This window comes from Gallus gallus, chromosome Z (genome assembly GCF_016699485.2).
Source record: "Gallus gallus isolate bGalGal1 chromosome Z, bGalGal1.mat.broiler.GRCg7b, whole genome shotgun sequence".
In the NCBI taxonomy this organism is placed as follows: Eukaryota; Metazoa; Chordata; class Aves; order Galliformes; family Phasianidae; genus Gallus; species Gallus gallus.
Genome location: NC_052572.1, coordinates 9659040 through 9681322, shown reverse-complemented (window position 1 = coordinate 9681322; position 22283 = coordinate 9659040). Strand labels below are relative to the sequence as shown.

Below are 22283 nucleotides of genomic sequence, written 5' to 3'. Positions count from 1 at the left end.
GCCTGGGCTCCCCCTGTGGCTCTCCAGTCATCATCAGTGTCACCTGTGTGACAGCATGAGCCACAGGGCCCTCTGGCCTCCTTCCCAGCAGATGGTGGCAGCTCCCTGTGAGGGCTGGTGACATTTCAGGGCCCACGCTGGTTTCTTTGCCTTCTTGCAGCTGTAAGTGGGGAGCTCACCCCCACCCCAACATCCACACACACACACACACACACACACACACACACACACACACACACACACACACACCCCCCAGGAAGCACAGGGAGAGGGATGGACATCTGAACCATAGTTTATTAAGAACTTAAAACAATTAATTCTCTAAAACCTGCTCCCCTGCCCACCCCAGCTTGCGGCACGGTGCCAGACCAGGCCGGGCACTGTTGAGGCTGGGATTGTCACCAACCCCCAGTGATTGTCCCAGCTGGGCCCCCCAGCTGTGGAGTCAGCCCAGGGAGCTACACACTACAGCATCCACACGTCGGTGTGGGCCGCATCCTGTCCCTGTCACATTCTGCAGGCCACATACCCCAGGACAGGTCTTGGGGAATGGGGGTCCTGCAGGAGCCCTGAGCACCAGGGAGGGGACAGTCACATATCCCCATCTTGTCCCCTCCTCTCACCGCGATGGTGACAGGACATAACACGTGCCTCTGGGTTCCTTCTGTGCAGCACAGGGGGCTGGGGATCCCCCAGAGCAAGGGGCAGAAATGTGGGGGCCAAAGAGGTATGAAAGAAAACAGCAATTTGAGCATTCTCAAGAGAGGGAGGCACAGGACGAGATCCCTGCAGCACCACTCTGTGCCACCAGTCTCAGGGGTGCAGAGGATTCTTCTGGGGTGGCGTGGGGCTGGGAGCCTGGCGGGCTTTGCTCTCCAGGGCCAGCTGCATGCTCCAGATGCTGAGGGGCCGCATGTAAGCCAGCGAGCGATAGACCTTCTTCTCACAATAGGCTTCAGGGGTCTGGAAAGCCATGCCCAGATGCTCCCACACCGTTCGGTAGCAGCCCTCTGCTGTGTGGAAGCCCTCCTGCACCAGTCCCTGTGGAAAAAGGCTGCTGTTGTCATCTCTGTGGCATGGAGGTGACACATGCCAGCTCACCCCCTGGCATACCCGCTTACCTCCTGGATCATTGTGGCAGCCAGAGCATAGACAACACCAACCCACACCTCACTGGACTGCACACTGGAGGTGTCAGGCACGCCATCAGGCCGCATGCCATTCACAGCACCCATCTTGCCACCTGCAAAGCTCATCACATTCTTCTCAAAAATGGTCTTCAGTGCGCTGACAATGTGGCTCTTGGGGAAGACCTGCATAGAGAGAGTGCCAGTAACTTGGTGACCAGGACCTCCAGGGTGACATTTCTCGTTAGGAACAGGTCAGCACTGCTTTGTGGTAAGTGGGCACCTTAGGAAAACACCAGGAAGAAGGCCTTTTACCCCCCAAAAAGACAGAAAGGAGAGGCAGACCTTCATGCCACCTTTCCTGATAGAACCTAGTGACTTCTCCACAACTGCATCTCACTCCTGCTTTGGGGACAGGCCAGCCACACTCCTCAAACTTGCCCTACTTGAATTCCCAGTCTGCACTTATGGTCACTGCTGATGTTTCTCGGGCTATTGCCAACTCCGAACCCAGGCATTCTGCTGGTTAAAACTGCTGTCTCATCCCCATCATAGCTACTTCACGTAGCTAGTGTAGGTTGCACCATCTACAACAGGCATTACAATGCCCAGAAAAGATGGGACACAGACCAGAGGTGGACAGGAGAATGGGTCAGGGATGCTGGAGGGGAAGGCTGTGGCACAGCCAAGGTAGTGACACAGGGACACATCCTGCAGCTGAAAAGTGGGACTCTGAATTCTACAAGGCTGATTAGAGTACGTGTTGGGAATCCTATCAAAAGAGCTGATCATGGAAAGTTACCTAAGCAAACAGGAGATTCGGCTTCTGCACAGTGGAAGAAGCAAAGCTAAGCACGGTTTTGGCAAATTTCAGAAGGACTTCAACCCCCCCAGGTTTGCCATTAGGTGGCAATGCAGGGACTGTGTCCTGACCAAGGGTTGAGGCGAGACGAGACAGCACGAGGATAAAAGGCTGGACTGTGACACATGGCACACCTTGTGATTTTCTGCTTATGGCAGGAGAGACTTGAGACTTTTACCACTAGCAAAGGGCCTGTGAAAGGTCAGCAGCGCTCGCTGAGCAAACAGTTGCTTCAAGAGAATAGAGGAGGAAAGACAAGTTATTCAACAAGCCAAAGCCAAGAGCTCACAAGAACTACAAGAACAAACTGAAGCACTGTGCTGACTAAGCCCTCGCAAAACAAAACAAAAGCAAAACAACCCAAGCATAAAAATGTCTGCCAGTTAAACAGCAAGGAGGACTACATAAAGATGGAAAGCCTCTGCGTGTAGCTGGAAGTAAATAAGGCTTCTCAGTGGTGCTAAAACTAAAAAGTCTTAAAAAGGGCATTGGGACAGGAAATAAGCAGTTTGCTTGCCTGGCCCCAGCACAGGATGCACCAACTTTTTGCACGTTTGCTGAAATGTTGAGGAAGTGGCAAGCACAGTGACATGCCACAGGAGCTTGCCAGAGGCTGGCAGAGATAACCCAGCAACTTCTGCAGACTCATCAGGGGAAAGGCGGCGGATCACTTTATCTGTGCTAAAGTCAAGCATCTGATACAGTCATGTCTTCCAGTGTGGATCTGGAGATAAGCAGAAAGGCTGCTTAGGAAGCAGTCTTCTCCAGCAAAAAGTTTCAAGACAGAATTTCTTCAGGACTGAGGTCACCAGTTTGTCTTACTTTGCATTGCATTACTGACCTGCATACACAGCAGGAATGCATTAATGAAGTTACAAGCAGGAGCACTGCCAGAAAGGCAAGGGATCAAAATACACGGAAAAACTGGGTGACCATAGTAAACAGAGAGAGTTCATCAGTGAAGCCTTCAGCAAGCTCAGAGCTCACCAGACAGCTGGGGACAAATAACACCTTAAGCAACAAAGTGAGACATCAACAAAAACAGAGGCAAGATTTCAGACTGTGCCACGTTTACCACTGGCATCTAAAAAGGCTGTTTGAGTATTGCTGCACAAGGCTGGAGGGCACAGCCAGATGCTGTTTCCTTGCTAAGTCCCACCAAATTTGGCACACTCTGCTCCCAGGGAAGAAGGTTTTGCATATTCTTTCCCACCACAGAGAGCTCTGCTCTGTAGCAGCAGGATCTGACAGCTTCCTTGGTCATAAGTAATCCACAGGAGTGCTCTGTGCTGCCACGCTGTGTTCCAGTACTATGTTACTGATCACTGTTCTTACTGCCTCATCACACAGAGCAGCCTTCGGCCAATTCCTCCTTTGTGAGAAAAGAGCTGTGGGCTTTAGGGCCCCAAATCAATCTCCATGTCCTCCAACACTCATTTAGGACTTCAAACTGGGCAACAAACAGCATGTAGAAAGTTTCATGCATATTTTCACTGGTTTCTAAGCAAACGCCGTTTTGCTGAGAGCAGAGCCCAGCAGGAACCCTCATAGCAGCATGCCAGACTTGACCAAGGTTACACACTCTGGTCACGCAGCCCATTTCGGAGCTGATTTCCATTTAGTGCCTTGATGTGCATTAAGCCGCCTCCACCCCAAGTGCTGCCCAGTGCACAGCAGCAGCTAGCACGCAGCCCACACCAGGTGCTCACTCTGCTGAGCTTTCACAGCCCCCTCCTCCTCACCTCCACCTCCTTCTGGTCCAGACCACAAGCCCCCAGGAACCACTGTCCTGCACACTGGTCTGACATGATGCTGCTGGATGTGCTGCTCCCACTGCTGTCATAGTTGTAGTATTTGCCTGGAAAAAGCCAGAAATATGGTATACTGAAGGCTGCAGCTGGTGTGCTGTTCCATCCCTCCTAACCATCCCACTGGTCAGCACGCACCATTCCATAGCAGCCTTTCAAATGATTCCTTGCCCTTCTGCAGGATGGCATCATACTTCTGCCGGGTCTCAGTGTCACCCAGCACCTCTGCCATCTCACACATCATCCGGACAGCTGCCAGCCACAGCCCACCGCAGTATGCACTGCCAGAGCAAAAAAGACAGCTGTGTTGGCAATGCTGGACACATTGTACAATGCTCTGGTGACACATGCGGAGCATGTCCCCAGCTCTGAGCTACCTCCCAGCACTCAGCCCACACTCCTGGCCTGCTCACCTGGCCCCGTCCACCACCCATGCATCATACGTCTGGTCAGCAATGCCGCCGTTCTCAATAAGCCCGTCGTTGTCAGTATCAAACTTCAGCTCCGATTCCATCACAGCCTGCAGGAGGCAGGAGGTGGTCATGAAGTATTCCTGCTGTGTCCCTCTCTGGATGTCTCCCATCTTCTAAGGACCCTCCCACAGTACCTGGCAGACCGGCCACATGTCCTGCAGGTACAGCGCATCGTGCGTCAGGTAGTAGTCACGATACACCTGCAGCACAAACTTCAGGTTCAGGTCCTTCCAGTTGGCAGTGTCGTGCATCAGATAGGCATTGACTCGCTGCCAGGGCTCATCATCTGCATGAGGACACAGCAGATACAGCAGCACAGCAAGCAAAAGCCATCCCCATTAGGTCCCAGAAGTGCCACAATCAAACAGCACCAAAGTGACACATTGTACCCACTGCCACCTGCTCTGCAAGCAGCTGTCCTGTTTCTGTTCAGCAGCCCTGTGCATCCCTTGCATGCCCCCTCACCTGGATCCCCAATGTCGTGAGGCACCACGTTCTTCACCTTCACCTGGGCTGTCTTGCCACACACCAGGTACTGCCGTGGCTGCACGTCCTCATTGAGCACTGTGACAGCTGGGAGGGTGCGGGGTAAGGGATATTAGACAGGCATCAAGCCCAAACCACAGGCATAGGCAGGGCAATCAGCACTATGCTGTGCCCTGCAACATGCTGGAGGACACCAGTCTGCTCCCAGTCTCTTGCAGCAAGGACATGTCCCAGTGCTGGGGGAGATGCTGAGTGGCATCAGTGGGATGGGGTTTGCCAATCAGAGCTTAGCAAGGAGCTGGAAGGCAATACCAGCCCTTCAGCATCAACACCTATGGCAGAGGCCAATCCCACAGCACCAGCCAAGTAACTCACCAATGTCATACTGCAGGCTGATCTGCAGCTTGGGCCACAGCATTACAAGGGCGAAGGATGCATAGAAGTGGACGTCATAGGTGTTGTACATACGGTACTCCTGCCCTGGAAGCAGCAGAGGACCAGTGAGGGAGGGAAGACACCGAAGGACAGGTCTCCCTCCCTGTGCCATGCTTCATCCTGCAGGGGTGCAGAAAGCATCCTCGGAACAGGTAAAACAGGGAGGGTGTACTTGGGACATGGGGTGCATTGCATCCCAGTAAGTTACCTTCCAGGTAAGCAAACCTCCCGTACTCCCGCAGGACAGGGAGGAGGTGGGACAGCTTGGCAGCCCCTGGTCCCTGCAGGTCCTGAGGGAGGCAGTCAGGGGGCAGGTCCAGCCAGATTGTACCCCCATCCGTCATGAAGTACAGCTCATTGAACAGGGCGGACTTGTACCAGGAGGGCAGCTGACTGCAGGGAGAGGGAAACTCAGCCAGTGACACGGTCCCACTGTCCCCTGCCCAGTCACTATCCCCCATCCACCCCACCTGTCCTCCAGGATGGGCTTCTGCCATGCTTCAATCTTCCTCTCCCACTCCTTGTAGTGTGTCAGGGCGTAGTGTGACAGTGCAGGAGCTGCATCCCCATTGCTGCCAAAGAAGCGTGTGTACCGCCTGCCAAGAGGAAGTTTGGGCCAGAACTCAGCTCAGGGGCACTGCAAGGACCTCCACCAGGCTGTCCCCAAAGCACCCACCTGAGGTGCAGTCTCTCCTTGGAGCCAAAGTGAACGCGGGGCATGTCCCACACCAGGGCCAGCTCCAATGTCCCGTGGCCCTGTGCGGGCACTGTGCAGCTGGCGCACACCGCAGCTGCTGTCACTTCTCCATTCTGAGTCTGCTTGCTTTTACCTGCCAGAAAGACAATGAAAAAAGGGTTCATAGACTAACCAAGGAAGCCTACAAAGCCTGAGGGTTTGCTGCCTCAAAGGAACAAAGCTTTTTGGTCCCCCTGCAACATGGAATGTACATCTGATGCATTCTGGAGGCAGCACTGCTGTGCATGAGCAACTGCCTTTTGCAACCAGGATAGAATACCTGCCATGGGAAGAGTGGTCACAGGAAAAAAAAAAAAAAAAAAAAAGGCGTGGAAGCAGAAGGAGAAATGAGGCAGTAAAACCAGCAGGCATGCATGGAATGGCGCTGTCACCCAGGACTGTGCACTGCCAGCACAGGCACCAGCACTTTGCAGTGACAGCCATCGCCTCCAGCTTTCTAAAGGGTGCTTGAACAGCACCTGCATTTAAAAAATGTCCTCAGGCAGCTGTGTAATTATACACCGGTCCTGACATGTGTACCAGGTAAACTCATTAAGGCAACAATTTTCACGGAAGCACAGATCCTATGATAACGTCTAGCATGCATGAAGGAAAACCACAGCCCAATAGCCTAGAGAGCTCCAAGTGCATCTGTGCCGACAGCAGATAGGAGTCTTCATTTTCCTGAAATATTTGGGCAACTGGTGACATGAGTCAACCTTCAGGAAACGTTGCAGAGGTCCAGTGCCAGCATCACAAATCTGTCAGCACTGTCCTCTTGGAAGGCAGGCGGGGCACTGGACACATGCGCAGCTCTATTGCAGCAGCAGGACAGCACAGACTGCAAGGTGTCACCCTGCTGGAAGGCAATGAGTGAGCAGGCAGCTGAGGATGACGCAGAAGTATCAAGGAAATTCCAGAGACCTTCAGGAAACCCTCGTGGCAACAAGAGGGCAGCAGGTTACGCCAGCTTCAGAGCTCAAGAGCTGCTAAGTGCTCCCTAAACAAATCAGAACCAGCTCGGCTGGCAGATCTGGCAGCACAAACCTGCAGAAGGTGGCTGGGCACCACTACAGTCACATAGCAAACCTCAGCCCATGAGCCCATGCTCCCCCCAGGCCTCTGAGACAGCACTCACCAGTGGGGGACTCCAGCTTGCCATCCTGCAGGAGGTCCTGCCACACATCCCTGCCTGACCCCGCAGGGTCAAAGGCAGTAAGGTGAGTGATGACTGTGCCGGCCTGGTGATAAGGAGAGCATCAGGAAACAGCTCCCATCCCAAAGCAGCAGGTGATGCAAATGGATCACCCCAGAGTACATCTGAAGCTGGAACTTCCTCGGGTGGACAAAGCTACCCACCACCAATCTCACAACCGTAAGGTTGGTCTCATGCTGCCCACCAAAACCACCCCCAAGTCTGCTTGCGTGGCATCATGCAAGCCTCACCCACTGCATTACCTGCTGGATCCCCAAACAGGTGCTTCAGTGAGCTTAAAGCCACCTCCCAGATCCTATCCAGCTCCAGGGCTGTCCCCACACTGGGGACCACCACAGCCCCACTCCAGCCCTCACCTTCTCCCGGGCAGCCACGGCGAAGGTGAAGGGGTTGACGGGCGTACAGTGGTGCAGCAGGACGCCGGCCACCCGCTCCCCGCCGTCCTGCAGGGCGAAGGGCTCATTCCAGTGCCCCCCGCTCCTATCCCCCTTTGTGCCCGTGCCATTCTGCAAGGTGAACATGATGGAGACATCCACAGGCTCCTCACTGTTGTTCTCCACCTCCCAGATGAACACTCCCACTGGCAGGCTGGAGTCCTGTGGGGATACAACACAAACATAACAGTAGGCAGTGAGCAGGACACAGTGTCGAAGCACTAGTGGGAGGGGAACAGAGCAGCTGCCAGAGCAGAGCACAAGCAGCAAGGGATGGCTCCTCTCAGCACTAGGTCTGGCTGGGACAAACCCCACAGCAGCTGGCACCAGGAATGGGATCTTAGGACAAGAATATCAGGCTGGGAAAGAAAATGAACAAGGAGAGAAGCCTGGCTGACAGCAGCCGTGCCTTAGCAGCACTAGTGCAGCACTCCAGGAGCACTGGGACCATTGCCATAAGATACCACATCACTCCCCAGCTCCTTCCTGGAGCTACTGCGGTACCTCAGGGCACAGGCGTGATGCTTGAGGAACTGTCACCTCCTCACCTTGTAGTCATGGGGGATGACCGGGGAGATTTGGCGGCAGGTGAGCACCACGTTTTGCCCCGGCAGCTCGTAGACCATCCAAGCACGGGGGTACAGTGCATGGTAGAAGGCATAGCGGCCACAGTAACCCCAGTTCCAGCCCTGCAGAGCACTGGGTTTCTCCACGGACAGGACCTGCTGGTAAACAGTCTGTCCCTTGCGGCGCAGGCACACTGTGAACTGGGGAGAGAAGGACCACAGGGCAACAGGGTGAGCCCCAAGGCAGGGGTCACGGTGCTGCAGGGGGGCAGGTGGCACCGAGCCCTACCTGGTCAGCGATGACTGTCTCGTAGTGGTACTTCCCAGGGTTCAGCTGCCAGCGGCAGAACTCGCCTCGCCAGCCACGAGTGATGGTGCCGCTGCCAATCCCACCCAGTGGGCAGCCTGGTGGATACAGGGGTCAGTGCTGCCCTATGCCCCAAGCAGCCCCTTCCTGGCCAGAGGCACCCAGTGGCCAGGAGCAGGAGGACAATGCCTCTTGCACCACCCCATGCCCAATCCGGGCTCACCATAGATCTGCTGCAGAGGGACGGCACAGAGGAGGTCGATGAAGGCAGATTTCTTCTCAATGCGGGTTTTCTTGTACCACCACTTGAAGTACCTGCAGAGAAAGCGGGAGGTGTGACTGCAGGTAGGAGCCAGCACTGCCATCCCTCGTCAGCCCCACAGGGCAGCAGAGCCCATCAGATAAACCCTCCCCGTGGAGCTGGCCCCAGGCAATGCCCTCTCATCCCACTGCTCACCAACGGGCTGCACTGAAACCCAGCCTGCCGCCCCCAGCACACAGGCAGGATGAACACAGCTGCCCCACCTCAACGCCGGGTAAAGGCTTTTCCAACAAATCTGGAGGCAGCAGCAATGCTGCACTTGGCTGTATAAGGACAGAACACTGAGGTTGGGAGAACCAGCCCATCCTGTGCAGCCGCTGCCACTATCGGCAGCTCCATCACTTTGCTTTGTGGAGGTGCCCCGGAGCGAGGAGCAGGGGGAGCACAGCAGATCCCCACCTTCAGCTTTCCCAGCAGCACGCAGCACAGGCGACTGAGGTTTTACAACCAGCAGAAAGCCTGCCTGCACTGAGCCACACCAGGTCCAGAGGGCATTGCTTTCTGCTCAGCCTGGCACAGAGATTAAGCCTGCCCAGGCAGCTCCCAGCGAGCCCTGTCACCGCAGCTGTGCCACCGGTGCACCCAGGGTCACCCCGCGGAAAGCTGCAGCAGTACAAAGCCCCACACCGCATCCTCCCCCTGCACCAAGGCCACGGCACGGAGCACGGCACGAGGAAATGCTCAACGGTGACACAGCCTCGGGCACGTCCCCTGCACTGCGTCGGGCTGCAAGGCCAGCCCTTCCCGAGGACGCACTGCAATTCTCTCCCGCTGGAAGGAACCTTTGCCCCGCACGCGTCTTGCGGATGGCGGTGGGGCCGCCTCCCCTCCCTGCGCAGAGCCGCTGCCGGCCGTTCCCGTACCCTATCTGTAGCGCGGGGACGCGACTTCCCGGCCCTACGGGGACGGCCGGCGTGGGCTCGAGCCCGGCACAGGGACACGGGAACTTCGCAGAGCGCGATGACAGCCGCCGCTCCCCTCCGCCGCTCCTAGCCGGGGTCTGGGAGGCTCCGGGGCGGCCCCTCTGCAGGGCCACCGCCCCCCCCCCCCGCTCCATGTCAGCCCATCACGCCCCCCTCCCGCCCCACCCCGTCCCCGGCGCCCCCCCTCCCCCGGCCCGCCGCCGGTGCCCCTGCCCGTACCGCAGCGCCAGGCCGACATGCCGCAGGACGTCGCGGAACGGCACGTCGCCGGCTCCGTAGGGCTGCCGCTGCTCCGAGAAGCGGTGCGCCAGACACAGCCGCCAGCCGGCGGTCTCCACGCCGCGGCCCCGCGCCGACCCCTCGTAGCTCTGCATCAGCGGCCCCGCGTCCGCCATGGCCCCAACCCGGCGCGGCCACGGCCTTATCCAGACGCGCCCCCCCTCCGCCACCGGCGCCGCAGCGCCCCGCACGCGCCCTCTTCACCGCCCGCCGCCCCGCCCCGCCCCGCCGCTCCCGCCCCGCCCACACCCGCGGGGCACGGCGCCCGCGCCTCCGGAAAGCCGGGCGGCCGAGCCGAGAGGTACCGAAGGTTGCCGAGCGGGTTCGAGCGGCGCTCGAGCGGTGCCGAGTACACCCGAGCGCTCCCGAGTTGTCACGAGAGTTCCCGAAAGCTGCCGAGCGGCGGCCGAGCGCGGCCGAGCAGTCGCTGAGGAGAAGGCGGCCCTGCGGCGGCGCGGAGGGAGCGGCGTTTCGGGGCGGTGAGTGCGGCGCGGAGGTGGCGGTGCCGGCCGGTGTGCGGGTCTGGAGCTGCTCCTGGCCCCTCGCTCCTCGCGGGGGTTTGCGGGCGGATGCTGACGGCTGGGGCTGCCCTTCGGGCCTAGGGGAGGAGCGAGGCCTTCCCCGGGCCTCAGTGTGAGCGCTGGGCCTGGCCCTGACGCCCCCTGCGTGTTTCCGTGCTTCCACCTCTCTGTTCACGTCCGCCGCTCTCTCTGGCAGGTCCTGTCCCAGCCATGATCGAGGTGGTGGCCAAGCTGGGCCGCGGGCCCGTGTTCCTGGCTGGGGAGATGCTGGAGTGTGTGATCACCTTCACCAACCCCTTGTCGGCCTCCTCCACGTCCGCCAGCAGGTATGGCAGCGCTGGGGCTGCCTCCAGCTGTGCTGCGGAAGCGCCTGTGGGGCAGCGGTGCCAGCTCAGCCCCTGATGACTTCCCCGCCCAAGGTGTTCCCCAGTGGAGCTTTGTGCCATCTCTGTTTCAGGGCAGAAACAGAGCTCATCATTCTGGTTTTCTGCCCCCAAGAAAGAGTCTGGGAAGAAGTATGCAGGTAGAGATGCTGGGAGAGGTGCACCAAGCGCCCCTCGAGTGGGCCCTCAGCAGCAGTGTTGCTGGCAGAAAATGAAGCTCAACTGGCTATCGGAGTAGGATATCTTGTTACACCAGAGTGAGTCTTGCAGGGCAGTGTCCAGGCAGCGTCATTATTTCCAGCATTTATGGAAGGAGTTCTGCCTGGCAGTGCAGTGATGTGCTGGTGTGATCCCCACCTCCAGAGCCAGCAGGCAGAGGGGCAAGCGGTAGCTAGAGGGAAGGACAGGCAGTCTTCAGCATTTGCTGTGGCTCAGATGCTGAGCGCTGCCTCACTTCTTGTCATGGCTGTGCCAAAGTAGCCTTTGAGGAAAGGTGACAAGAAAGGAGCTTCCTACGTTGGCTCACAGGGAGTGACTCACCCAAAGGCTCTGTGTCAGCTGTGTGTGTGGCCTTGTCTCACTTCCCAGGGGTGGAGATGGCTTTCCTATCCTGGGTCCTTCCTGGGAAGTGTTTCCTGCCCCATCAGGTCCAGAGCCTTTACATCATCGCCAGTATGACTTTCAGAGATGACTTTTGATGGAACCACTTCCAGTGCTCATGGTCTCATCAGCAGCAAAGTAGTATGTTGTATTAACACAGTAGGATATTTTTTAATTGACTTCCTTAACTTTCCATTGTTTCTACCATGTTCCTCTCGCCTGTTGAATGTATTACCATGTATTTCAAGCAGAGGAACAGAAATTAGGGATAGTAAGTAAACGTCAGAAAGCAAATCTAGCTGTGATGTGTGAGGTGTTCAATAAAGGAAGCTGTCCTGGCCGAACCTGCGTGGATTGCAGCCATTGTGGGCTACAGAAAGAGCCGTAGGGAGAAGTGAGGGAAAGGAGAGGTGAGCTCAGCTCCAGTGTGGGATCTGTTTGTGTCCTGCCAGCTGAACAAACAAGGTCTGCTGGTAGGAAGGAACATGCACATTTTGTTTGCATGTCTGGTTAAAAAAGTTAAAACAATCTGATGTCACATTGTTGAGCAATACTAAAAATAAATGAAAAGTATTCAAAATACGCTGTTCGAAGGTACTGTAATCATGCTAAGCTGACATAAAACTATTAAGCATTGTCTCTTATACAAGAGTATTTCTCTGCCTCCATCTAGCAGATACCTTATGAAAGAAAACCCTAGGGCAGCCCTTAAAAAAAGCCATGCTGGTGCTTTTGAAGAATTGCAGCTCATAGGGTTAGGGGTTACTGGGCAGAGTATCCAGCGCACATTCACGTGAAGTACATAGGATCAAGTTGCACATAATTAGCTGAATGAATGCAGCAAACCTCTTTCCCTGGTTCACTTGAACATTTAACTGGTCTGATTAGTCTCACTGAGAGATATCCATGTGCCACGGAGGTTCCCCATACCACCTAAAATTCTGTGTCAGTGCTTACTAATCAGATTGTGATGCTGGATAACAGGGGAGGAACCAGACACTGCCTACATTCACAAGACCACTACTGAAGTAAAAACAGACAACTGTTCTGGGAACTGGAAGGTGTCAGTGTGTCTATAGTCTGACTTGCAAAGGGGCTCTGAGGGAAACAGGGCTGCTGGGAGGGAGCATGTGCAGGGGCAGCTGAATCCAGTGAGCAGGTATTACTTCTTTCTGGTTTAATTTGAATCCGTACACTTCCGTGATTGTTGTTTTATCACTACACACAGCTCAGAATGCTGCTGCATGTCACTTTTGGCTTGGGGTTTGGCTTTTTTGTGGCTAAACATCCTCCACTAGGAGTGGCCTGTACATGACAACTAAACAAAAACTGCTGCTCAACAAGAGTTACAGAGCCAGGCCTTGGGTGATACTGCTGTCAACAGCTGTTATCCAGCTGTGGTGGAGCGGGCTTCAGGTCAGCACCCCAGCTCAAGTATGCCCTGGAGCCGTATTTGGGGGGAGGCTTTAGGGATGGCTTCAGTGGCAGTAAAGCAAGGCCTCCTTCCTTTCAGAAAAGCAGTCACCCGTGGAAAAGTACAAGGAGAGCTACTATTCTCCTGATTCACACTACAGTCCAGATTAAAGTGCAGACATGAGTGTTGCTTTTCTTTGTTCTCAGTGAGATGCTGGCGTGGGCCAGTGCCCAGATCCATTGCCAGTTTCATGCCAGTGAGAACCGGGTAGCACTTCCTCCATCTGATGGCAGCAAGCCTGACGTACAGGCAGAGAACGAGACGGTCTTTGTCCCCAACAGAGGTGAGTGTTTGTCACAGGTGTGGAAGTGCCAGCACAATGAGCAGGAATCACACAGACTCTGACATGTGTCAGAGGACTGCATGGGTAGGGAGGAGGACTGCAATCGGGAAGTCCCTGTTGCTTTCCTTGGGAAATTCCCTGGTGAATGGCTGCTGAAGGACCTCATTAGGGAGAGATCACAGTGGTGCTAGCTTGGAGCAGAAGGTCAGGGTTTTCAGTCCAGCTATGCCGGGAATGTTGCATGGTCTGACCAGGACATGAAATATTTCCTCATCAGCCCCTTTTCTTTCCCCATTCCTCCCTATGGAAGTGAGGCATGACTGAGCCTGCCACTTTGAGTACTCCTTGGCACCCCAGGGCTGGCCAGGGTCAGCACTTACATGTTCTTTGTCTCTTCCAGGAGAGCGGGGTCAGTGTATCCTGTCCACACCACCAAAGATTCTTTTCTGTGACCTGCGACTGGATCCCGGGGAGTCTAAATCCTGTGAGTTCTGTCTTCTCTTCAGAGCATTCACCTCTGGGGAGCCCCACGCTCAAGGTGGCTTTGCAGACCTAGGTGCTGCAAGTAGTAGACCTTGGTGCTCACAGAAGGCAAGTGATGGGAGGGTAAATGCTAGGGAATTGCTCCTTGCTGCCTTGTCCAGAATTTGTTCTCAGAATGCATTGTACTGTCCCTCAATTTTGCCTCTGGCTTGTACCTCTGCCACAGGTCCATTGTATAGCTTCAGGGCATGAAAAGTTTTGAAATACCTGGCTGCACCTGTAGGAACAGCTATTCACACCTGTTTCCCTGCCGAAACAATCTGGGAATTTAGGCTGGCATCCCCCGAAGCTGTGTGCTTCCTCTTTAGGTTGTGGCTGTCCTGGAGACCGTTCTACTTGTTCTAGTTTTCCTGACCTTTCTACCATGAAATTGAGCACTTCCCATCTTCTCTGGCTCACAACTCCCTGTGTCACCAAAGCCCACGAACTTCTTCCAGCAGGCCCCCTTTAAGCTTTCCTTCATCACTGCTTTCCCTTTTGCTGTTCAAAATAAATTTGCAGCAACTGCTTTTCCTAGTCCCAGGCAATGCCTTGTCTGAGAGCCTTCTACCTGAGCAGTCAGCTGTGCAAACACAAAAATGTGCTATGGTTGGTGGCTAGTGACCCAGCTTGTCACTTCATGTCAGATCTCTGTGTTCCAGCAGCCTGTGGTGCAGCAGCAGATAGCATCAGGCACTGCACGCTGTGTGTGTGCATCCCTCAGGCTGTCCTAGCAGAAATGTGGTTGGAATGGGTGATGGACACCCCTCAAGTCACAGAGTGAGGAAGCCTGGTGGAGGGGGCTCTGCTGGAGCTTTCAGCAGAGCTGCAAGTTAAAGCAAGAAGCTGTGGGCTATGCCATGCTAGTTTTAAAGCTGGCACCTCTTGCCTTTCTTCGAGGCGCCTAGCTTGGGTAGGTGATTAATGGAGTGAGACAATGCTCTACCTGACTGTAAAGTCTGTTATTCAGGAACAATTTGTTATACACTTACTGATGTACAGCTGCACGCATGTGAAAGCAGCTGGCTCTGCCGCATTGTATTCAAAGGTGTATGTGTTTTCTAAAAGCCAGGGAGGAGGAGGAGGCAAACATCTCAGGTGGCCCAAGGGTCCCTGGGTGCTTCTGCACTCCTTGCTGCTGGCATGTGTGGAGCTGGAGCATCCTTTCTCCCACACATGGAGAGCCTTTTTTCCCGCAGCAGCTTGGGCAGGCTAAGCAGGCTCTGGGAGAGCAGAGCAGTGACGACAATCTAACCCCTAGGTGGCTGGGATGGATTGAGGGGATTTACTTGAGTACTGGCATGGCAGCTGTTGAGCCCACAGCTAAGCCAGCGGTCCCTCTGAGTGGTGTTGTATGTTCACACTCACCACTGCTGGGTGACACTGGCATAAGCACAAGCAGCCTTATGTTTGGCTTCAGCCACAGCTCCACGGGAAGAACACAAACTCTTCAGCACCTTTAGACTCCTTGTCTGAAGGCTACATGTGGTGCACACATTTCTTGCATGTGCCATGTGTGATGCTGCTGTGTGTGTGACTCTGGACCCTGCAGCACCAAAACCCTGTTTTACAGCCCCAGTTCTACCAAGCTGCTCACACCAATCTCATTGGTGTGCGGTGCTGCTCCCCTCACACAAGACTGCAGCTGGCACTCTTGTGTATCGTTCCTGGGGGCTCCTGCCAGCTCTGTGGAGGCAGAGTTAAGGCTGCGTGGGTGTGTATCTTAATTCTTCATTTCCTGTTTTTCAGAAGTTTTGAGTTTTGCTACACAGTTTGGAAAAGCAGAAAAAAAAAAGAGCAATTTTAATTCTGCTTCAGCAAAGTACCGTATTAATAAACCGTAGCCAGAGCTGGCACATATAGCTGAGGTTGTGTGAGGCTGTTGTTTGATAAAAGGCTTCGTTTTCAGTTGCCTACGAGCTTGTTCCCCAATAACTTCCTCATGTTGTGGTGCCTATACATTAAAGTTGACTCACCTCCCATCAGTTTGACACACTGCCCAGACTAAGCTCTTTAAATTTGTCAATGTAAAACATTTTCTTAAGCCCTCAAGTCATTTCTGTGGCTATTTCTGCCTCCCCTCTGGTGTTGCAATGCCTCTAACTATTTAGTAGATCATAGGGAGAGGAGGAAATGGAGGCTGCCTCAACGCAAGCCAGGAGCCCAGCCAGAGGGTACAGCAGGAGGGTCGGGGAAGCATCTGCAGTGCCAGGAATGTGCTTCCTCCCAGGGCCTGTCAGGAAGCTGGTGCTTCCTGAGTCTCAGCATTCCTGCTCCAGGCAGCAGATGCTGTGCATTGCCCATTTTCTGCCCCAGACATGGTGGTCTCTGCTCAGGTTGTCCTTACTAGGCATGGAAACCCTTGTGGAACCTGCAGGGGTTAGCAGCAGTCCGCTGCAATGTTCTTGAACCTTCCTTGGAAATACCTGGTTTTCCTCTCTGTCAAGACAGTTCTCAGCTTAATTTGCACCTCAGTCCAGTGGGACTGCCTTTTGTTTTTGTGTGTAAGAGCCTGCGGCCTCTGGTCACCAGCATGGGCTTTTTTGTCTGTCCAGTGCTCTTTTTTAAATCCAGAAGTTATATTTTAAATGTAATTCTAGCTTTTAATCTAAGCCCCAAAGTTTAGGATGTGCCAGACTTGGGAAAGGATCTGTGGTTTAACAGCAGGATGCTGCCCTTCCTCTGGCAGGGTATATCTGCGTCACGGTGGGCAAGCCAGAGATGGAGGTGTTCCACAGTCCTCCATTTGTGTCTCTCTTCTTAAACAGTGTCCAGTTTGCAGAAGTGTTCATGCAGCATTAAAAAGCATTGGGATTTATACGGTGAATGTGGATGGGGCTTTGAGAGGGCTGAATATGGTGCAAAGCCAGGCCCTGGCATCTGAGAGATCTTGGAGTCAGAGGTTTTGTGGTCCGAGTCATCAGTCTGCAGAAGGGGATTACTCCACAGCTTGTTGTGAAGATTATTTCTTGGCCATCTAGCCCCAAGTGCTGGTAAGCTTCAGAGGAAAACACAGGAAGAAGCTGATTATTTTTCTTTTTTTTTTTTTTTCCTGAGTTTGGGGCTTGTGTGAAGTGAATATCAAAAGAGGAATGAAGTATCTATCACATCTCTGTGCCTGCAGTATTATTTATGCATAGATGAGGCAGAGCCCTAAGGAAAGCATAACATGACTGCTTCTTCAAAGTGTCATGTTTATGTGGTGTACAAAGACAAATTCAGGTTAAACTCGTGATGAGTAAGTTCAGCTCTCATATGTTTGTGTTCCTGGATTCTACATCTTTCACATTCTTTTGAGGCAAAATTTGTGTGGTTGTATATGCTGGAAGCAATGCCTGGATGATGGCACGTGACGTGAGGTGAAAAGTAGTGACGGGTGCAGGAAGCCGAGGATGTGCTTGACCAACTCGGGGAGAGGAGATAGCAGGGAACACCATGCTCTGCCCCTACCCCTGCCACTCTTCCTGACTATCAGTGCAGGGAATCAGTACACAGCAGTTCCAGGAGCTTCCTTGCAAAGCAATCCTGTCTGTGCTTGTTGCAGATTCGTACTGCGAGACGCTGCCCATAGATGGCCCTCCCTCTTTCCGGGGACAGTCAGTGAAGTATGTATACAAGCTGACCATCGGCTGCCAGCGGGTGAACTCCCCCATCAAGCTCCTGCGCGTGCCCTTCCGTGTCCTTGTGTTGCATGGTAAGGTCATGCTCTGCCCTCTCCTCAGGTGCAGGCTGATCTGCAGCCTGCCTCACTGACTCTTGCCTTCTTCACAGGCCTCAAGGATTACCAGTGCCCACAGGATGAAGCTGTTGCGCCCTCAAACCCCTTCCTGGAAGAGGAGGAGGGCTTGAAGAAAGACTCTCGCCTGGCAGACCTAGCAACAGAGCTGCTCATGGCAGCCACCTCCCGACGCAGCCTGCGTAGGTCACTTCTGCTCAAACATGCTATCCTGACCTACATGTGAAGCAGGAGTGCCTGCAGCCTGCCCTGTTCCCAGCTCAGGGCTTGCTGTGAAAGTCTCTTGCTGGCACAGTCTGGAGCTATAGTGGAGTTCCATTAGGGCCTGCTTTAGATCAGAATTTCCCACAAACTCTTCCTTGCCAATCTCAGTAGAAGAGACCCTCTCACCAGCATATTGCAGCCAGTATGTGGTTTTCTGTTGCTTGCTGCATACTTTTCCTAGAGGAAATGCCTGTCCTTCATCCAGGAGTTGCTGAAGGCCAGGTTAGATGAGGCCCTGGGAAGCGTGATCTAGTGGATGGCAATCCTGCCCATGGCAGGAGGTGTGAAACTGTGGTCTTTAAGGTCCTTCCAACTCAAGCCATACTGTGATCCTATGATTCCCAGGCAGACAAGCTGTGTGTGTTAGGCTCTTTGAGTAATACAGACTGCAGTGTCAAGCAGAGCCTCGTCATGACCCACCTCTGTTGCTCTCTCTGCTTTCTACTTAGACTTGTACAATATCAGCAACACACGTGGGAAGGTGGGGACATTCTGTATCTTCAAGACTGTGTATAAGATTGGAGAGGATGTCATTGGCACCTTTAACTTCTCAGAAGGAGACATCCCATGCCTACAGGTCAGTGCTGACTCCATTACAGTGTGGAAAGGCAGGTGTTTTGGGTGGGAAAGTGGGAGAAAGGATTGGAGTGGCACTGAGCTGCTGTGGGATTTCTGGTGAGACCTCAGTGGGACACAGCTGAGGTTTCCTCAGGGTGCCAGGTGGGAAGGGCTCTGGTTCTGAGTGCTGTTGGGAAACAGGCCCCAGGACCAAACGAGCATGTGAACATGAGCTTTCTGCTGGTTGCTCTCCAGTTTTCAGTGAGCCTGCAGACAGAAGAGAGCATCCAGGAGGAGTTCCAGAGGCGACGGGGACAGCCTGTCTCCTTCAGCACACATGCCCGCCATCAGGAGGCCTGCCTGCACACAGCCCAGAGCAGTTTCAACCTGCCAATCCCGCTGAGCTCAACTCCAGGATTCACCACCAACATCGGTTAGTGGCCTTGATTATCCCCATGGGAGGACTGCAGTGTCCCCAGCACTGCCTTTGCTGCCCTGCGTCTGCTGGCAAACTCCCTGCAGGGCTGTATCACGTAGGAGGGAGCTGGCCATGTGTGAGTGGGCATGTTTGCTTGTCCCCTTGCCAGGACAGCCAACACTGAGACAGTTGTTGTCCCTTGTGATGTTGACTGCTGACCTGCCTCTTGCCCACAGTGTCCCTGAAGTGGAGGCTGCACTTCGAGTTCGTGACTTCTGGGGAGTCAGCAAGGACCTGCATGGTTCGTGGGAGCCAGTCAGAGGCCATCACCTGGACTGGGGTGGAGCAGATTGAAGTGGACACTTTCAGCTGGGACTTACCCATCAAAGTCCTCCCCACGAACCCCATCCTGGCCTCCTACGTATCTCAGTTCTCTAGTGCCAACTCCATAACCATCTGAAGTGGAGAGAGCCAGTAAGAGCCCGCAGTGCCAGAGGGATTGGCTGGCAGGACCACAAACAATGTGCAGCAGGGTGCACACCCCAGTATTCCTCAGGTTCGTTTGCAATGTATGGGTGGGCACAGGGCAGGTCTGTCCTGCCTGTGGGCAGAGGAGCATTGTGCATGCTGCCATGCTCTGTGCCACGGCCTTCAGCTGGGGGCCTGACCCTTCATGCCTGTGTAAGCCTGAGTCGCAGCCCTCGCTGCAACAAGATCTGCTTCCCAGGGAAGAGCGTTGTGCATGCCTTTACCCCATGGCAAGGCTGTCAAGAGAGAAGGGCACAGCTTAGGGATCCTGGAGCTTTTCAGAGAAGCCACATGCTGGCTTTGCATGAAGGTCTTGGCAGGCCAGTCTTGTGCTGCCAGTTTATGCTGGGCTGGATGTGGCCGAATGCTGTGGCAGCAGCATAGTGATGATCCAAAGCTGTGAAATGCTGAGCACCTGGGCTGTTCTTTCCTTCTGCTCTTGTGTTCAAGGGCATCCTGCTGGTCTTGGGATCCTTGAGGATGTGACGTGAATGCACACTGGGCATTCAGGAGCTGGGACAGAGGTCTCTCTGCTCAACAGCCAGCTTTGCATTTCTACCAGTCCTTTCAAAGAGTTTTCCTCTTTGTATAGAAATCTAATAAACACCAGAAAATGCAAAATTCAGCCTTAGAAAGACCATTATTCTTGCACCCTTTCTGGGGGACAGGCAGCCTAAGCATTCAGTAGTCACTGACTGGAGACCACTTTGTTTAATACCTTTATTGCAAGAACAGAAACATCTACACAAGGCTCCATACAGCACAGGCATGGCACCAGCTGGGGCAGGCTGTCAGGGCAGCCAGCTCCACACTCACACAGACAGGTTGCTTCAGCTCTCTGAACACCAGCAGGGCACCCACCTTCCTGCAGCTGGAATGGGACAGCCTGCACAGGGGGCCACGCTCCTGAGGACAGCGTTTTTTCCCACGTGCCCAGTGTTCTGCCTGCCCAGGGCTGGCTCTCTTGTAATGTTGCCCAGGGCTGGCACACAGAGCTCTAGTCATAGGAGCTGTGGGAACATGAACTTTAGTGGTTCAAGAAGCAGGTTACGCTTCTTGCACTCAGGTGCAGAGAAGGGACTGGCCAGAGCACGTCATGCTTCAGGACCGCTATGCTTCCCACTGAGATGCCAGTGGCTGCAGGCAGGGGAACTGGGGTGTTGGTGGGAGCTACTTAGCTTGCAGCTGGATGTGGTGTAATTTGGTCCTGTAGCCATTTGGAGCTGGAAATTCCCTGTGCACCTTGGTGGCATCCCTTGGGATCTGTATTCCCCCAAAAAATCACAGCTCAGGGCCCGCTGGTCCCGCTGGAGGCTTGTGTGCCCTGGCCCACAGCTCATCTTGAGAGCGATGCCATGTTGGGGAAGGGGCCCCAGCTGAGTTTGGGAAGCTGAAGGCAGAAGCAAAGCTGTACTGTGGCAGCACTAGGTTGTAAATGTTAGCTCAGTACAATAGTGCATGGATAGTGGTTTCCCTGGAAGGTGGCTGCAGTGATGTCTACAGGATGGGGCAGGTCTGGAGCATGCAGGAGGTGTGCTCTGGGGAGTGGGGCTGACAGCAAGGCCGTGCACTCTATCTGCTAAGCCCTGCATCCAGCACCTTGTTCAGTGGCTCAGGGGTGCCAGCTGAGCCCCACTCATGCTCCATGCTCTTCACACACGGCAGGCTGGGGTTGGCCTTCTGCACCACCGAGATCTGGCAGGTCTGTGTGTCGTAGTGGGCTTCACACCAGTCAGGGAAGTCAATGGGGTGCTGGGTGCTGCAGGAGAGGGCACAGTGCTGTCAACTCCTCTGGCAGGTACCAGGGAGCAGCCCACATATTTCCCAGGCCAGCTCCTGCATGTCTGACATCCACAGAACCCTCTGTAGCACCACTTGCCCCACTGCCATCCCTTGCTTCCTGCATCCCCTGATCTAGTGCCTGATTTCGTGGTTGGCAACCCTGCCCATGACTGGAACACGATGATATTTATGGTCCCTTCCAACCCAAGCACCCAAGCCCTTCTATCATTCCATGATCCCCAGGACTCTACTGGTTGCTCTGACACAAGTGCCACCACAAGCCGTACTGCTGCCCATCCCCAGCATCCCTCACTCACGTCTCGCAGCATCCAACGCCAATGGGGTGCAGGCAGGTGCACAGCAGACAGTTGGTGCTCAGCCACGACTCACCAAGGGAGAACTGCTTCCCCTCATACTCACAGGGAGCTGCAAAGAAAATAGTGGCAATAAGCGTGAGGGTGCATGGGAGCCCCACTGGCATCCCTCTGCCCTCAGAGGAAACAGGGATATCACTGCTTCCCCTCTTCCCTGTGACATGGGAAATGGTTGGTGGCCTCTCCTCCTGCCATCTGGGCAGGTTTGGGAAGCCCAGGTAGACATAGAGGAAGGTGCTCTCATCCATCCTGGTGACTTGGGGCACAGTCAGGTGACTCTTGGCTCTTTGAAGAGGTCACATCCAGTGTCGCTTTGGATTTCGGCATCTCTTCACTCCTGGGAGGGCAGGAGGGCAGCCCCCCTCCCTGTGCTACTGGTCCTGCATCTTGGCCACAGCCAGGCTCCTGCCAGGAGCTCTTCATGGCCCAGCAAGCTATTTCTCAGCCAGAACCCTGGGGAGCTGTTATGTGGTTTATAGACTGCTCCTTCCAGTTATCACTGGCCCACGATTGTGCTCCCAGGCTCAGCACAGCCTGTGTAGCTCTTCTCAGGGCTGAGCCCAGCTGCCCTGGGCAAAGCCAAGACATTCTCCCAGCATCCACATCCTCCCATCTCGCCTCCCTGCTTACCTTTAGCCTGGAAGTAGCATTTGGCCTGGGAGCCTGGCAGCTGAAGGAAGAGGGAGAGAAGGAGGCAGAGCCTGCCCCAGGTGCATGCTGTCTTCTGTGCTCTCAGGGCCATGGCCATCGTTGAGCTGGGCTCTTAGCAGTCCTGCCGAGTTGCTTTTCTTCTCTCTTTCCTTTGCTTCTTTCCCTTCTCTCTCTCTTTCTCTCTCTCTCTCTCTCTCTCTGCCTTTTTAATGCTC

At 54.6% G+C, this 22283-nt stretch overlaps 3 protein-coding genes across 5 annotated transcripts; 1 reads left to right on the top strand and 2 right to left on the bottom strand.

Moving 5' to 3' along the window:
* Positions 1–276: 276 nt before the first annotated feature.
* Positions 277–10151, bottom strand: GBA2 (glucosylceramidase beta 2). Its single transcript, XM_003642920.5, has 17 exons — positions 9915–10151; positions 8674–8765; positions 8433–8548; positions 8126–8344; positions 7500–7739; positions 7066–7168; positions 5868–6021; positions 5662–5787; positions 5400–5584; positions 5132–5236; positions 4736–4843; positions 4405–4556; positions 4211–4317; positions 3936–4078; positions 3732–3847; positions 1122–1313; positions 277–1041 (listed from the first exon to the last, which is right to left on the bottom strand). Exons 1-17 carry the CDS (start codon positions 10088–10090, stop codon positions 814–816), a joined length of 2562 nt encoding a protein of 853 aa, XP_003642968.2. The 5' UTR covers positions 10091–10151; the 3' UTR covers positions 277–813.
* RGP1 (RGP1 homolog, RAB6A GEF complex partner 1) lies at positions 10089–19882 on the top strand. 2 transcript variants are annotated; one of them, NM_001031611.3, is made up of 9 exons: positions 10369–10453; positions 10692–10821; positions 13099–13235; positions 13636–13719; positions 17302–17451; positions 17529–17675; positions 18207–18334; positions 18571–18748; positions 18970–19882. In NM_001031611.3, the coding sequence occupies exons 2-9, from the start codon at positions 10706–10708 to the stop codon at positions 19191–19193; spliced, it is 1164 nt and encodes a 387-aa protein (NP_001026782.2). In that variant the 5' UTR covers positions 10369–10453; positions 10692–10705; the 3' UTR covers positions 19194–19882. The 2 variants fall into 2 exon arrangements, with proteins under 2 accessions (XP_015132840.2, NP_001026782.2); XM_015277354.3 differs by lacking the exon at positions 10692–10821 and having other exon boundaries at positions 10089–10453.
* Positions 19883–19967: 85 nt separating this feature from the next.
* On the bottom strand, positions 19968–22283 carry MSMP (microseminoprotein, prostate associated). Of its 2 annotated transcripts, XM_001233140.6 has the most exons (3): positions 22048–22283; positions 21361–21469; positions 19968–21020 (listed from the first exon to the last, which is right to left on the bottom strand). In XM_001233140.6, the coding sequence occupies exons 1-3, from the start codon at positions 22163–22165 to the stop codon at positions 20834–20836; spliced, it is 414 nt and encodes a 137-aa protein (XP_001233141.1). In that variant the 5' UTR covers positions 22166–22283; the 3' UTR covers positions 19968–20833. The 2 variants fall into 2 exon arrangements, with proteins under 2 accessions (XP_001233141.1, XP_040512437.1); XM_040656503.2 differs by having other exon boundaries at positions 19974–21020; positions 21361–22283.